At 42.5% G+C, this 16,954-nt stretch overlaps 2 protein-coding genes across 2 annotated transcripts in view; both read left to right on the top strand.

The window, feature by feature from the left end:
* LOC135098225 (uncharacterized) overlaps positions 1–16,954 on the top strand; it is a 58,338-nt gene that overhangs the window by 20,277 nt on the left and 21,107 nt on the right. The gene's annotated exons all lie outside the window — the stretch shown is intronic.
* The window catches only part of LOC135098226 (uncharacterized), a 21,461-nt gene continuing 7,800 nt past the window's right edge, over positions 3,294–16,954 (top strand). The window contains 13 exon segments of the mRNA XM_064000479.1: positions 3,294–3,314; positions 5,008–5,135; positions 6,325–6,436; positions 7,265–7,437; positions 8,174–8,256; positions 9,357–9,849; positions 12,976–13,194; positions 13,602–13,799; positions 14,497–14,615; positions 15,074–15,251; positions 15,437–15,532; positions 15,535–15,620; positions 16,166–16,262. Coding sequence (XP_063856549.1) covers positions 7,411–7,437; positions 8,174–8,256; positions 9,357–9,849; positions 12,976–13,194; positions 13,602–13,799; positions 14,497–14,615; positions 15,074–15,251; positions 15,437–15,532; positions 15,535–15,620; positions 16,166–16,262 — 1,596 coding nt within the window. The 5' untranslated portion in view covers positions 3,294–3,314; positions 5,008–5,135; positions 6,325–6,436; positions 7,265–7,410.

Here is a 16,954-nt window from a genome sequence, read left to right as displayed (position 1 = left end):
AACCTGCATTATAAAAATTGAATAATAAAAGTAACGTACGATAATCTTTTCACACGTACGAAATCAGCCAGTGGTGGGGTGCACGATACGGTAACCTCAGCCTTGCATTACAAACATGAAAAGAAAAATATATAAATAATGTGCGTGACTGGATGAGCGTGAGTCGGCGGGCGTACGATGAGTGGGCGTGTGGGCGTCTGTGTGGATGTAGGGCGTGGGTGTGGACATATATGGGCGTGCGTGGATGTGGGTGTGCGTAGGTGTGGAGATATGCATGGGCGTGCGTTGGTGTGGGTGGCATACAACGTTATTAAGGATGTGTGTGTGTGTGTGTGTGTGTGTGTGTGTGTGTGTGTGTGTGTGTGTTTGCAATGCATGCATCTAACAAATAACTAAAAAATATACACAAAAAATACGTATATATATATATATATATATATATATATATACTATATATATATATATATATATATATATATATATATATATATATATATATATATATATATATATATATATATATATATATATATATATATACGAGTATATATATATATATATATATATATATATATATATATATATATATATATATATATATATACTATATATATATATATATATATATATATATATATATATATATATAAACTATCCCTGGAACCTTGAAAACCCCAATAACTTCCACTACAGCCTGTTAAACTATCCCTGGAGAGAGAGAGAGAGAGAGACTGAGTCTCTCTCTCTCTCTCTCCTCTCTCTCTCTCTCTCTCTCTCTCTCTCTCTCTCTCTCTCTCTCTCTCTTTCTCTCTCTCTCTCTCTCTCTCTCTCTCTCTCTCTCTCTCTCTCTCTCCTCTCCTCTCCTCTCTCTCTCTCTCTCTCTCTCTCTCTCTCTCTCTCTCTCTCTCTCTCTCGAGAGAGGAGAGAGAGAGAGAGAGAGAGAGAGAGAGAGAGAGAGAGAGAGAGAGAGAGAGAGAGAGAGAGACTATATATATATATATATATATATATATATATATATATATATATATATATATATATATATATATATATATATATATATATATATATATATATATATATCTCCAGGGATAGTTTAACAGGCTGTAGTGGAAGTTATTGGGGTTTTCAAGGTTCCAGGGATAGTTTAACAGGCTGTAGTGGAAGTTATTGGGGTTTTTAAGGTTCCAGGGATAGTTTAACAGGCTGTAGTGGAAGTTATTGGGGTTTTTAAGGTTCCAGGGATAGCTTAACAGGCTGTAGTGGAAGTTATTGGGGTTTTTAAGGTTCCAGGGATAGTTTAACAGGCTGTAGTGGAAGTTACTGGCATTTTCAAGGTTCCAGGGTTAGTTTAACAGACTGTAGTGGAAGTTATTGGGGTTTTCAAGGCTCCAGGGATAGTTTAACAGGCTGTAGTGGAAGTTATTGGCGTTTTAAATTTTTTTTCTCAAATGTAAACGCTTTCTTTATTTTCTCTTCTGCGTGTGTGTGTGTGTGTGTGTGTGTGTGTGTGTGTGTATGTGTGGTGAGGAAGCAAGGCAATGATGATGATGATAATAGTGACAAGAACAGTAGAAGAAGTGACAATACCAACAAGAACAACAACAACAACAACAACAACAACAACAGTAGTATATTAACAAGAATGAAAATATTAAGTTGAAAAAATTAACAGAACCAAAGACTAACTGATAGAAAGCATGTAGGAAACAAAGACAAGATCAAGATTAACAAAGATAACAAAGGTGGTATGATGGAAGCCTGGGCGGTGATCTTCTCTTCCGAGCGAGGGCACAGTGTATGGATGTGAATGCAAGGAGTTACAGGTGGTCTGAGTCCCGCAGCAAAGTGTGCCAGATGTGTGACATGGGAGAAGATGAGACGGTTGGAACATGTGGTGCTGGAGTGTGTGAAGTATGCCAGAGACAGGAATGAGATGATGCAAGTGATACTGACTGAGTTAGGGCATGATAGGAATGAAAGAGTGGAGAAGACAGGAAAGGAATGGATGGTGGTGTTGCTGGGACTGTGTAGAGAGGCGAATGAAAGGATGATTGAGGCGGTGAAAGAGTTTCTGGAGAGAATGTGGCGTGCCAGGTGTATGAACAATTAGGATAGAGGATGCTGTTCGTTTCTCTTTTTTTTTTTTTTTCCCCCTTTCTACAGGAGTTGCCGATCCAAAGGCCTGGCTCAGGAGTGATCCTGTGCCACCTGTACCATCAAGATCAAGATCAAGATAACAATGGGCCCCCTCCGCTCTGAGTGTGTACAAGTGGCTTTGCCTTGCTCTCTGAGTTTTCTCTGAGTTTTGTGGTTTGTTTCTCTTGCCTGTGTGCTGAAATACCCTGAAAATGGTGATGAGCGCGTGTGGTTCATGCGAGGAGAGTGTGGCGAACAGGCAAAGGGCTGTGGCATGCGAGAGATGCATGGCCTGGTTCCATGTAGCCTGTGTGGGCATGAGGGAGGCCAACATGAAGGCGCTGGGGTTCGAGCTTCTGGTGTTCCTCTGCAGGGAATGCCTGAGCAAGAGCCTCAATGAATGGAGGAACCAGGATGAGGAAAAAGAAGAGAGAGTGGAGCAGAGCACCCAGACAGAAAACCTGATGAAAGAGGCAGAAGCACAGACGACAAAGACTGAAGAGAGAAAAGACCGGCAAGAAGTGGTGGAAGTGGCCAGAACAGACAGACGCCCAAGGAAGAAGAGAATGGTAATCAAGAAAGCCCCACTACGTGTCATTGGAGACAGCATGGTAAGGAAGACTCCCGACTTTGTGAGAAGGGAAATTGAGTGCACCAGCATGGGAGGTGCTAAGATCAAAGACGTCAAGAGGAAAGTCAAGGAAGAAGTGCAAGAAATGGAAGAGAGAAGCCTGCTAGTTGTCCAAGGAGGAGGCAACAACTTAGTAGAGGCAAGTGCTGAAGACACAGTAAAGGAAGTGATAGAAGCAGTGAGGGCAGCAGAAGAGAAGATGTGTGTGGCTGTGGTGGGGGTCCTGCAGCGCCCACGGGAAGGAGTGCAGCATGAGAAGGTCAGAAGAGAAATGAACCGCAAGATATGCATGGAACTCATGAAGGTCAAGATGGAATGGATGACAGAGAAGAAGGGCAACATGAGCTTCCTGGACATGGATGGGATCCTCGACCAGGACAAATTCTTCGGGAGAGACGGGGTCCACCTCAACCACAACGTGAATGAGAGGCTAGGACGTCGACTGGCCGAGTGGATGAGGGCGAGGCAGGTGTGTTGTGTGGACGACGCATGATGAGGAGGACCCACTGATGTCAGCAAACATGGAAGAAAAGAGACTAACCAGGCAAGTAAATGTGTGAAGATTGGCTGTATGAATGTGAGAGGATGGGGTGTGGGCAAGTTTGAGGATGTATGCAAGGAGCTCAGGGAGTGGAGGTTTGACTCAGTCGGGCTCACTGAGACTCACCTGAGAGATGATGTACGAATGGAGGGATGCGAGTACGTTATGATTGGAAAGGGGCGTAAGGCACAGGAAACACTGGGAGGAGGCGTAGCCCTACTCTACAAGAAAGAAAGAGGACTGAAAGTAGAGGAGATTGATGTGGTGGAGTGTACAAGTAGTGAGGATGTGCTTGCAGTAAGAGTGGAATGCATGGATGGTCGTGGCAGACCAGAGAAGGTGGTACTGGTGGTAGCGTACATGACTGTCATGGGTGAAAGAGCAGAGAGGGAAAATAGGAGGAAGTATGACATACTTAAGAAAGTTGTGAGAGAGCATGGAGAGGAGAGAGTGCTAGTTATGGGTGACATGAATGCACATGTGGGAATACTGGGGGAACAGGTGAACAGGAATGGTGAAATGCTTGGAGAGTTTGTTGATGAACTGGAGCTGGAAAATCTGAATGTTACTTTGGCTGAGGGGCGTGTGACTTGGAGTGCAAGAGAACAGGAATCGGCAATTGACTACATGTTGGTGAATGGAAGAATGCGTGAAATTGTGTCGCACATGTGGATAGATGAGGATGGTTTGGTTGATATTGTGTCCGATCACAACATGCTGGTGGTGGAGTGCTTGATGCAGGGTGGGAATGAAGTGAAAGTGGCAAGTAAGAAAAAGAAGTGGAGACTGAGAGATGTAGGGTGGGAGAACTTTCAGGTTGATCTGAGTGAGAGAAGCTGGGACGACGAAAGTGTGCATGACGTGGAGCATCTGAATGAGAAACTGGTTGAGGACGTGAGGGGTGCTGCTGAGAACCAGATAGGGTTTGTGAGAGTAGGTAGAAGAAAGAATGTATGTAAACCATGGTGGAATGATGAAATCAGAGCAGCTAGGAAGGAGCGAAAGAGAATGAGTAGACAGTGTAGATGGCTGAGGAAAAAGAGGCATGAAAGCGATGAGGCAGAGAATGAGTATCAGAATGCATGGACAGCGTATGTGAAGCAGCAGCGGTTGACAAGACGAATGATAATGAATGCTAAAGTGAAGAGTGAAAGGAGAGTGATTCAATCTTTAAGGGAGAAAGGTATGGAAGGTGGCTGTGAATGGTACAAGTTCATGAGAGGTGAGAATATGTCAGGTTAGGTTAGGTTAGGTTTATGTCATCTATAGACGTAGGAATGGGATTAAACACAGCCGAAACTTCTTTATTATCCTCTATCTCATCTATAAGCACAGTAATAGGATTAAACACCATTAAAACCTCATTATTACCCTATATATCACAAATTCACCCCCTTCATGTCATCTATAGATGTAGGAATGGGATTAAACACAGCCGAAACCTCTCTATTACCTCCTATCTCATCTATAAGCGCAAGTATAGGATTAAACACCATTTTTAGCATGAGTAATCCCCTTTTTAGGCACAGGAAGTAATAATAACGCTTCTAACTCCCTTTACAGACTGAAAAACAGATTCAGAACCCCTTAAACTTTCCTAAATAGGATCAGAACCCCTAAAACTCCCCTTGAATAGGATTAGAACCCTTAAAACCCCCTTTGGACCCTTTTTAATGCAATCCAACCCTCCACACAGGCACCGAGAGAGGACTGGAACGGGTGGAGCCTATTTTGAAGTTCCACGTGGGATCAACTCTCCTCCACTGGGCGGCATCGAAGGGTTACGATGACCTGGTGGTTGACCTCCTTGTTCGGGGCTTGTCTGTGAGTGTGTGGGGAGAGAGAGAGAGAGGGGGGGTTGATAATGCAGAAGTGTTGTTAATCTGTCGCTAGAACTGTAAAAATACTCTTGAAAACCCTCGTCACTTCAAGTAGAGCCTTTGGAATGTAGAAATATTGTTAATCTGCCACTAGAACCTTAAAAATACTCTTGAAAGCCCTTGTCACTTCAACTACACAGTCTTTGGAATGTAGAAATCTTGTTAATCTGCCACTAGAACCTTAAAAACACCCTTGAAAACCCTTGCCACTTCAACTAGAGCCTTTGGAATGTAGAAATCTTTGTTAATCTGTCACTAGAACCTTAAAAATACCCTTGAAAACCCTCACCATTTCAACTAGAGCCTTTGGAATGTAGAAATCTTGTTAATCTGCCACTAGAACCTTAAAAACACCCTTGAAAACCCTTGCCACTTCAACTAGAGCCTTTGGAATGTAGAAATCTTTGTTAATCTGTCACTAGAACCTTAAAAATACCCTTGAAAACCCTCACCATTTCAACTAGAGCCTTTGGAATGTGGAAATCTTGTTAATCTGCCACTAGAACCTTAAAAACACCCTTGAAAACCCTTGCCACTTCAACTAGAGCCTTTGGAATGTAGAAATCTTTGTTAATCTGTCACTAGAACCTTAAAAATACCCTTGAAAACCCTTGTCACTTCAACTAGAGCCTTTGGAATGTAGAAATCTTGTTAATCTGTCACTAGAACCTTAAAAACACCCTTGAAAAGCCCTCACCACTTCAACTAGAGCCTTTTGAATGTAGAAATCTTGTTAATCTGTCACTAGAACCATAAAAACACTCTTGAAAACCCTTGCCACTTCAAATAGAGCCTTTTGAATGTAGAAATCTTGTTAATCTGTCACTAGAACCTTAAAAACACCCTTGAAAACCCTTGCCATTTCAACTAGAAGGAAGAAAGGCTTTTAGTGAGACCCTTGTGTTATGTTGGCACCCTTGACTGCCCCCCACCTAGCCCCCCTGACCAGCACAGTAAACCAAACTTACCTGCCCTTCATAAACAATTACATTTCATCATTCAACTGAAAAAAACACAAATTAACTTAGTTTTGTTGACATCCACGAGAGAGACAGTTTGTTCAGCCATGTTCACTGTTTCAACCACCACCACCACCACCACCACTACTACCACCACCACCGCCTCTTCTACAGGTGGATGCTTGTGATCGGTTGGGCCGCACTCCACTGGGGCTGGCCACCTTTGCCGGCCACACTAGTATTGTCAACACCCTGCTGCAGGAGAACGCCTCTCTTTCTGCTGAAGGTGAGAGAGAGAGAGAGAGAGAGAGAGAGAGAGAGAGAGAGAGAGAGGAATATATAGACAGAAACATAAAAAAAGAGAGAGAGACAGAGTTTGTGTGTTTGTGAGGTAGAGAGAGAGAGAGAGAGAGAGAGAGAGAGATTGAGTATGTATTGAGAGTAAGAGAGAGAGAGAGAGAGAGAGAGAGAGACCCCCTAACCTAACCTAACCCAATCTAACCTAACCTAATCTAGCTTAACCTAACCTAACCTAACCCAGTCTAACCTAACCTAATCTAACCTAACCTAACCCAACCTAACCTAACCTAACGTAACCCAACCTAACCTAACCTAACCTAACGTAACCTAACCTAACCTAACCTAACCTAACCCAATCTAACCTAACCTAACCTAACCCAACCTAACCCAATCTAACCTAACCTAACCTAACCTAACCCAACCTAACCTAACCTAACCCAACCTAACCTAACCTAACCTAATCTAACCTAACCTAACCTAACCTAGCTTAACCTAACCTAACCTAGCCTAACCTAACCTAGCTTAACCTAACCTAACCTAACCTAACCTAACCTAACCTAACCTAACCTAACCTAACCTAACCTAACCTAACCTAGCTTAACCTAACCTAACCTAACCTAACCTAACCCAATCTAACATAACGTAACTTAACCTAACCTAACCTAACCCAACCTAACCTAACCTACCTTAACCTAACCTAACCTAACCTAATCTAACCTAACCTAACCTAACCTAGCTTAACCTAACCTAACCTAACCTAACCCAACCCAATCTAACGTAACCTAACCTAACCTAACCTAACCTAACCCAACAGACAAGGACTGGAGGATAATATCTCGTGAGGAGGTTGGTCTCTGCATAGTTCGGGTCATTGAAGAAACTGCCGTGTGTTCTCTTGACGCGGCCAGGTCAGACGGCTTCACCCTGCTCCACCTGGCTGCCCAGCAAGGCTACCCGAACATGATGCATCGGCTTCTGTCCCTGAAGGTGTGCTTAGGGGCGTTTTGGGGTGTTTTTGGGGGTGTTTGTAGTGTTTGGGGTGTGTTGCGGAGGTTAGTGTGTTTTTTTTTTGGGGTGTTTTTTGGATGTTTAGGGAAATTTGGTGTGTTTTTTGGGGGTTTTGGGTGTTTTTGGAGTGTTTGCAGTGTTTTTTGGGGTAGTTTTGGGTGTTTTGGGGATGGTTAAAAGTGTTTTTTGGATGTTTGCAGTGGTTTGCGGATAGTTTTGGGTGTTTAAGGGTGCTTTAGGAGTGTTTTGGTGTGTTTTGAATGTGTTTTGCGGTGTTTGAGGTGTGTTTTGGAGTGTTAAAGGGTGTTTTGGAGTGTTTAAGGTTGTTTTTGGGTGTGTAAGGATGTTTTGGGATGTTTTTGGTATGTTTTGGGGATATTTAAGGGTGTTTTGGGATGTTATTGGAGTGTTAAAGGGTGTTTTGGGGTGTTTAAGGTTGTTTTTGGGTGTTTAAGGGTGTTTTGGGATGTTTTTGGTATGTTTTGGGGATATTTAAGGATGTTTTTGGATGTTATTGGAGTGTTAAAGGGTGTTTTGGGGTGTTTAAGGATGTTTTGGGGATATTTAAGGATGTTTTGGGATGTTTTTGGTATGTTTTAGGGATATTCAAGGGTGTTTTGGGATGTTTTTGGTATGTTTTAGGGATATTTAAGGGTGTTTGGGATGTGTGTTTGGGAATGTGACGGTAATTGATATGCTCCTGACGACGTCCTAGCTGGAGGAGGAGCGGAACGTTGATATTAACCGCTGCAATAAGATCGGTTATACGCCTGTTTACTACGCCATCAATGCCAGCAGGTGAGGGAGGAGGAGGAGGAGTGAGTGAGTGAGTGAGTGAGGGAGGAGGAGTGGAGGTCTCGACCTTATAAGAGGAGGAGAAAGAGATTTAGAATTTGTACAGGAAGAGGAGGAGGAGGAGGAGTGGAGGTTTAGAGCTTATAACAGGAGGAGAAAGAGATTTAGAATTTGTACAGAAGGAGGAGGAGGAAGAAGAAGAAGAGTGAGGGAGGAGGTGGAGATTTAGGGTTTGTAAAAGAGGAGGAGAAGGAAGATTAGGATCACTACAGAACAACACATAATACTCTTGCACTTATCAAAAACACACACAAAAAAAACACCCTTTAAAAAACAAAAAAAAACACCAAAAACACCCTTTAAAACTGCAAAAACCACTCATAAACACTTTATCTTAACAAAAACACCCAAAAACACCCTTTAAAACCACAAAAACCACTCATAAACACTTTATCTTAACAAAAACACCCAAAAACACCCTTTAAAACCACAAAAACCACTCATAAACACTTTATCTTAACAAAAACACCCAAAAACACCCTTTAAAACCACAAAAACCACTCATAAACACTTTAACTTAACAAAAACTCCAACAACACCCAAAAACACCCTTTAAAACCCCCCAAAAAAATAACCATGAACACTTCAACTTAACAAAAACACACAAAAACACTTTAAAACCACAAAAAAAACAAAAACACCCATAAACACTTTAATTTAACCAAAACTCCCTAAAACACCCTAAAAAATAACCATAAACACTTCAACTTAACAAAAACACCCAAAAACACCCTTCAAAACCCCAAAAAACACCCAAAACACTTTAACTTAACAAAAACAACAAAAAAAACATCTTTAAAACTCCACATCCAAACAAAAACACCAACTCAACAAAAACACCCAAAAGACACAAAAAAACGCACTTTTAAAACCCCAAAACACCCAAAAACGCTTCAACTCAGCAAAAAACACTTCAAAACACCCAGAAACACTTTTAAACCCAAAAAGACTTTAATTCAACAAAAAACACCAAAAAAAAAACACCAAAAAAACACCCCAAACTGAACCAAACCAAACCTAACCTAACCAAAGCAATCCCACAGGTACGACATTGTGCAGCGGTTCCTCGAGTACAGCCTGGTCCGCAAGGTGCATTGCAAGGCGACAAACGGCGAAACACTCCTGCAATTTTACACCGAACGGAACAACTTGGGGCAGTACGACAACGCAGTGGTGTGCGTGCTGGAGTGCGAGAAGCTCCTGCACTCAACCAAGCCTAGCGCGGAGATGTGTCTTCGCGTGCAACTGGGAACGACAGAGGCCAGTTCGAAGGCCCGCGCTCAGCTGCAGGCCATGTACGAGTCGACGAGAGCACAACGCCACTGCTGGAATTTTTGGTTCTTTCTCTCTTGTTTTCTGCTTCCGTCGGTTTTTTACTACCTAGACGTGTACACCGACATTCTGCTGGCGGTGGAGTACCATCAAGATTACCTGAAGAGCATCAATGACTCCGATGTGGTGGGGACGAGGAACATGACGAGTGCTAATCATTCCCTGTCCGAGGAGATGGTGGTGCTGGTGGATGGCGAGGAGGAGGTGAGTGCGTGTGTGTGTTTGTTTGTTGAACTATATGTTAAAGGCTGAAATAAACTCAAAATGCACTCAAATGATACTTAAACACACTTTACCATCCAAAAACACACAAGAAACACCAAGAAACACATACTAACACACCCAGACAGCCACATACAAACAGTAACACCCCAAAAACACCCAAATTACCCAGAAACACATTTTGTCACCCCAAAACATCTCATAAAACATCCCAAGATGTCCAAAAACACACAAAAAACACAAAAAAGACACTCAAAAACCCACAAAAACACACAAAACCCACAAAAACTCACAAAACACCCACAAAAACACTCAAAAATACCCCACTAACACTCAAAAACACACAAAAACACTGAAAAACACACAAAAAACACTGAAAAGTACCCCAAAAAGCACTCTAAAACATCCAAAACACACAAAAACACCCCAAAACACAAAAAAACACAAAAAAACCACCCTACACACACACACACACACACACACATTTACCCATCTCTCTAAAAACCCCTCAATGTCTCCCTCCCTCTCTCTCCCTCTCTCTCCCAGGAAGCAGAAGGATTCCTCGCCAACCTAACAGACAACCCAGACAAGATCAATTTCCTACTCACCGTTTTCTTCATCCTGTTGCCAATTACCCTGTTGTCCACTTGGAATCTGTACATTCATGTGACGCAGCAAGATATCCTTCCCATTTTCAAACTGCTACCTTCGTTTTTGCGTGTATCGTTGTAAACGCTCATATTTCTCACCCCCCTGGCCCCCGTCATGGCGTACCTCGAAAATACTTACGCGCAGATGAAGCACATGAACGTCACAGTGCGTCAGATGCAGGAGGTTGGGGTATGTACTGTCTATGGGGTGCTTTGGGGTGAATGTGTGCGTTTTGGGGTGTTTTTGGTTTGTTTTTGGTGTTTTCTTGGGTGTGTTTGGGGTGTTTTGGTGTGTTTTGGGTGTTTTGGGGTGTTTTGGGGTGTTTTTGGGTGTGTGGGGTGTTTTTGGGTGTTTTTGGGGTGTTTTTGGATGTGTTTTGGTTTGTTTTGGAGTGTTTTTCAATATTTTGGGGGTGTTTGGTGTGTTTTTGGGGTGTTCAAGGGTGTTCTTGGGTGTTTTTGGAATGTTTTTTTGGGGTGTTTTGTATATTTTAAGGTGTTTTTTAGTGTTTAAGGGTGTTTGGGTGGGAGTTTCCAAGTGGATAGGGTTTTTTTTAGCTTGAGTTGATAGGTGTTTTTTTTTTATTTATTTAATTATTTTATTTTTATTTATTTGTTTTGTTTATTTTATTTATTTATTTATTTTTTTTTTGTGGGAGCTCTGTGTGTGTGTGTGTGTGTGTGTGTGTGTGTGTGTGTGTGTGTGTGTGTGAGGTTAAAAGAGGAGGAGAAGGAGGAGGGAGGGAAGGTAGATATTGAGAAAACTTACTTAAAATTCTCTCTCTCTCTCTCTCTCTCTCTCTCTCTCTCTCTCTCTCTCTCTCTCTCTCTCTCTCTCTCTCTCGCACACACCATGATAACAAAAATAACAATAATAACAGTAATAATTCCTGTAATCCAACTTAACTCAAGCTAACATACACCCCCCCTACCCCTTTGCCCCCTATCCCCCTTGCCCCCTACCCCCCTCTCCCCCCCAGGTTGATAACAAAGAGAGGCACAACCCGCCAGTGGGGGGGTTGCCTCTGAGCCCAGCAACTCACTCTTCCCCCCTTCACAGCGCAAGGTACTGGGGTCAAGTCAGGTTGGATCGGGTCGGGTCGGGTTGGGTCAGGTCAGGTTGGGGGCGTTTTTAAATGGTTGGGGTTTGGTTAGGTTAGGTTGTTGTTGTTGTTGTTGTTGTTGTTGTTGTTGTTGTTTGTTTGTTTGTTTGTTTGTTACTTAATTTCTCTCTCTCTCTCTCTCTCTCTCTCTCTCTCTCTCTCTCTCTCTCTCTCTCTCTCTCTCTCTCTCTCTCTCTCTCTCTCTCTCTCTCTCTCTCTCTCTCTCTCTCTCTCTCTCAGTATATTAGTATTGTTATGTAGAACTACTACTACTACTACTACTACTACTAAATAAATCCCCAATAGTAGCTTGTTATATTCTACTATTATTATTATTATTATTATTATTATTATTATTATTATTATTATTATTATTATTATTATTACACTTTTGATGTATATATATTTAATTTTTCTGTGTGCATGGGTGTATGTGTGTGTATTTTGAAATCTTTGGGGTATGATGTTGACACACACACACACACACACACACACACACACACACACACACACACACACTAAAACACCCAAAAAACACTGTTATTCACCTCCAAACACCACAAAACACCGCAAAACACACCAAAACACCCCAAAAACACCCCATAAACACCAAAACAGTCCAAAACTCACCCAAACACACTTATTCATTTTCCTTTACCCTTTCAACACTCAGTCCCCTTCAAACACCCCAAAAACACTTCCAAACACACCCAAAACACCCTTAAACACACCCAAACACACTTATTCATTTTCCTTTACCCTTTGAACACTCAGTCCCCTTCAAACACCGCAAAAACACCCCAAAAACACTTCCAAACACACCCAAAACACCCCCAAACACACCCAAACACACTTATTCATTTTCCTTTATCCTTTAAACACTCAGTCCCCTTCAAACACCCCAAAAACACCCAGAAACACTCCAAAAACACCCATTTTCTATTTCATCCACCCCTGACTTAACTTAGCCCAGAAATTCAAAAAATACCCTTAAATACCCAAAAACACTGTAAAAACACCTCAAAACACCCATTTTCTATTTCATCCATCCCTAACTTAACTAACCTAGCCAAAACACCCAAAAACATACCCAAAAACACACCAAAAACACCTCAAAACACCCATTTTCTAATTTAGTTACCCCTTAAATTAACATAACCTAGTGAAAAAACACCAAAAATACCTTTAAATGCCCCAAAACACCCAAAAACCATCATTTAACACCAAAAAACACCCCAAAAACACCCAAAAACCACCATTTAACACCAAAAACACCCAAAAACACCCAAAAACAACACCAGGCGCACTGTACATCTCCTCAGACCCACCCAGGACTAACGCAGGCACTCTTACAGGTGGACTCGAAATCGTACAACAGCTTTCCCCCCCACGGGCCTACCAAGACCTACCGGCACCACATGAGGGACATGGAGATCAGAAAATATTATGACTTTAAGCATGTCGTGCAGATGAGGGTCGCAATCACCAACGTCATGGAGGCCACACTCGAGTCGGCCTTTCAGTTAATTCTGCAGCTGTATATCGTTGGGACGCATTACACTGAGTTGGACCAGGTGCGTTTGTGTGTGTGTTTGTGGGTGTTTGTGGGTGTGTGGGGGTGTTTTGGTTTAAGTACAAAAAAAAAAAACTGAAACACCCTAAAACACCCAAAAACACCTCTAAAACACCCAAAAACATCCCAAAACACACAAAAACACCAAAAAAACACACTGAAACACCCAAAAACACCCCAAAAACACCCAAAAATACCCAAAAACACTCAAAAACTACAAAAACACCCATTAGTACCCTAAAAACACCCAAAAACACCACAAAACACCCAAAACCACCCAAAAACATCACAAAACACACAAAAACACACAAAAACACCCAAGACAACCACTCCATCATCCCCACCCCTTCTCCTCCTCCTCCTCTTCCTCCTACAACCACAACTAACACCACAACTTTCCCACAACAGGTTAAGGACGTGACACTGGGCAGCATCCTGTCTTTGTCACCACTGGGCCACAACACACAGCTCTCCAAACCGGTGTTCTCTGTCCTCATCTCCCTTGTGTCCCTCACCTGGTCCTTCACATCCTACCACAGGTTCTCCAAACTCGGAGGGCTGACTATTTTAAACGCACTGCCCCTCCTGTTCGCAATATTCTTCCAGGTACGGTTCTTAGGGCCGGTTTAATTGTGTATCTTGTGTTTTTAAGTGTGTTTGGGTTTGTGAAAGTGTTTTTTTTGGTTTTGTGTGTGTTTTTTGGGTGTTTTGGGGTGTTTTTGGGTGTTTAAGGGTGTTTAAGGGTGTTTTTGGGGTATTTAAGGGTGTTTGTTTTTTTGGGGGGGTATTTAAGGATGTTATTGGGTGTTTTTGGGTGTTTTTGGGATATTTAAGGGTGTTTTTGGGTGTTTTTGGGTATATAAGGGTGTTTAAGGGTGTTTTTGGGATATTTAAGGGTGTTTTTTGGGTATTAAAGGGTGTTTTTTGGGTATTTTTGGGATATTTAAGGGTGTTTTTGGGTGTTTTTGGTTATTTTTGGGGTGTTTAGTGTGTTTAAGGATGTTTTGGGGTGTTTTTGGTGTGTTTTTTGGGGTGTTTAAGGGTGTTTTTTTATCTGCTTGTGAATTTTGATGGTGTTTTTTATCTTAAGTAAATTTTGGGGTTTAAATTTTTTTTTCACTTATTTATTCATTTATTTATTAATTTATTTTTTGTTTGTGTGTGTGTGTGTGTGTGTGTGTTTAGGTATAATTATGAGTTTCAAATAGTAATAGTAACAATAATAATAATAATAATAATAGTAGTAGTAATAATAATAATAATAATAATAATAATAATAATAATAATAACAATGTGTCCGCAGGTGGTGTCCCGCGCCATCGCCTGTACGGTGTTCACCCTGGCACACACGTGGAAGGTGTTTGTGGTGTTGGGTGTACACTTTGTGGTGGTGCTGGTGTTTAAACTCAAGCTGGAGGAGAGGTGAGTGTGTGTGTGTGTGTGTGTGTGTGTGTGTGTGTGTGTGTGTGTGTGTGTGTGTGTGTGTGTGTGTGTGGCAGGTGACACAAGGACACACACAAGCTAAACACTATGAAACAAACACTATAATTCACAACACACCTAAAAGACACCCCAAAATACCTAAAACACCCCAGAACACCCTAAAACACCCCAAAACACCCAAAAAACATGCCCAAAACACCCAAAAAACATCTTTAAACACCCTAAAACACACCAAAAACACCCAAGAATTACCAAAAACACCAAAAAAACTCCAAATATACTCCAAAAACACCCAAAACACCAAAAAACACCTATAAACACCCCAAAAACACACTAAAACACCAAAACACCCAAAAACACCCATAAAAACCCATAAAAACCAAAAAAAAAAAACACCCAACAACACATTAAAAGACCCCGTTTTCTTTCACCCGCAGTTCAGTGTTGCCAGTACGCACACCGTTTTACTGTTGCCAGTGTTTTTTCATGTACCTGCGTCCATATTTCTACGTTTTCCTTGGCACCATTGCTTCTACGCTGGTGTACTTCAGGTTGGAGAGGCCCTCGGCTGTCAAAAAGCAGAGGGCGCGTCGTCATTCAACCGTAGTGATACAGGTGAGGCTGCAGTGAGGTTAGGTCAGGCTGGGTTAGGTTAAGTTACGTTAAGTTACGTTAAGTTAGGTTAAGTCATGTTAGGTTTGATATTGAAGCAGTATTCAATGACTTAAGCTAACACAAATTTTTCATTCTCTCCCTCCCTTCCCCCCATCGCTGCTATCTCACCCCCTACCCCCCCACAGGTGTTGTTTTTAGTCCTAGCCTTCATCGAGAACCTAGTGATGCTTGCCTTGGGGATCTGCTGGCTGGACGACAAATACTTTCATCATACGACACTTTCAAATACGACACTTTCATCATAATTTCTGCTGTCCTGTGTGCCATCAGCTACCTTACTGGCATTATACTACATGCTGTGTACTATAGGTGAGTCTGTGGCTGTGTCCGAGTGATGCTGTGTGTGTTTGTGGTCTTCGTGTGGGTGTGTGAAGATGTGTTGCAGTGCTGGTGGCTGTGTGTTGGCTGTGTGAGTCTGTGGCTGTGTTTGAGTGATGCTGTGTGGGTGTGTGAAGGTGTGTTGCAGTGCTGGTGGCTGTGTGTTGTCTGTGTGAGTCTGTGGCTGTGTTTGAGTGATGCTGTGTGGGTGTGTGAAGGTGTGTTGCAGTGCTGGTGGCTGTGTGTTGGCTGTGTGAGTCTGTGTGTTTCTGTACTGTTGCTTATCATCACTATGCAAAAAAAAAAAAAAAAAAAAAAAAAACACCAAAACACCCCAAAACACACCAAAACACCCAAAAAACACACCAAAACACCCAAAAAACACACCAAAACACCCATAAAACACCCAAAAACACACCAAAACACACCAAAACACCCATAAAACACACCCAAAAACACACCACAACACACCAAAACACCAAAAAACACCAAAAAAACACCAAAAAACACCCCACTAACCTTCTGCACCCCAACAGCTGCTTCGGCCATCCATGGGTGGACATCAACAGACCATCAGTGCACCGGGACGCAGACGAGGGGACCCTGGTATTATCATATTACCAGCAAGGCAAGGTGTCAAAATGGGCCATAAATTCTTGTTGTAACATTGAACATCACACAGAAATGCCATCTGATTTAATGCCTGGCTTTATTTTAGGTAAAGATATGGCCAGAAGCAAGGAGGTGCACTGGGATAACTTGTAGAGGCCCTGGGGGGGATTGTAGAGTCTGTGGGGGACTTCTGGTGACTCTGGGGAGATTGTGGAGCCTCTGGGGAGATTGTGGTGACTCTGGGAAGATTGTGGTGATGCTTGGGGAGCTTCTGAAGACTCTGGTTAACCTGTGGAAGCCCTGGGTAGCTTGTGAAGGGTCTGGTTTACCTGTGGAAGCCCTGGGTAGCTTGTGAAGGGTCTGGTTAATCTGTAGAAGCCCTGGGTAGCTTGTGAAGGCTTTGGTTAACCTGTGGAGGCCCTGAGTAGCTTGTGAAGGGTCTGCTTAACCTGTGGAAGGCCTGGTGGGCTTGTAAAGGGTCTGGTTTACCTGTGGAAGCCCTGGGTAGCTTGTAATGGCTCTGGTTTACCTGTGGAAGCCCTGGGTAGCTTGTGAAGGGTCTGCTTAACCTGTGGAAGGCCTGGGTAGCGTGTGAAGGCTCTGATTAACCTGTGGAAGTCCCTGGGTAGCTTGTGAAGGGTCTGCTTAACCTGTGGAAGCCCTAGATAGCTTGTAATGGCTCTGGTTTACCTGTGGAAGCCCTGGGTAGCTTG

This window comes from Scylla paramamosain, unplaced genomic scaffold (genome assembly GCF_035594125.1).
Source record: "Scylla paramamosain isolate STU-SP2022 unplaced genomic scaffold, ASM3559412v1 Contig51, whole genome shotgun sequence".
NCBI classification, from domain to species: domain Eukaryota; kingdom Metazoa; phylum Arthropoda; class Malacostraca; order Decapoda; family Portunidae; genus Scylla; species Scylla paramamosain.
Note: the sequence above shows the minus strand (reverse complement) of the source record. Positions and strands in the feature narration are given on the sequence as shown.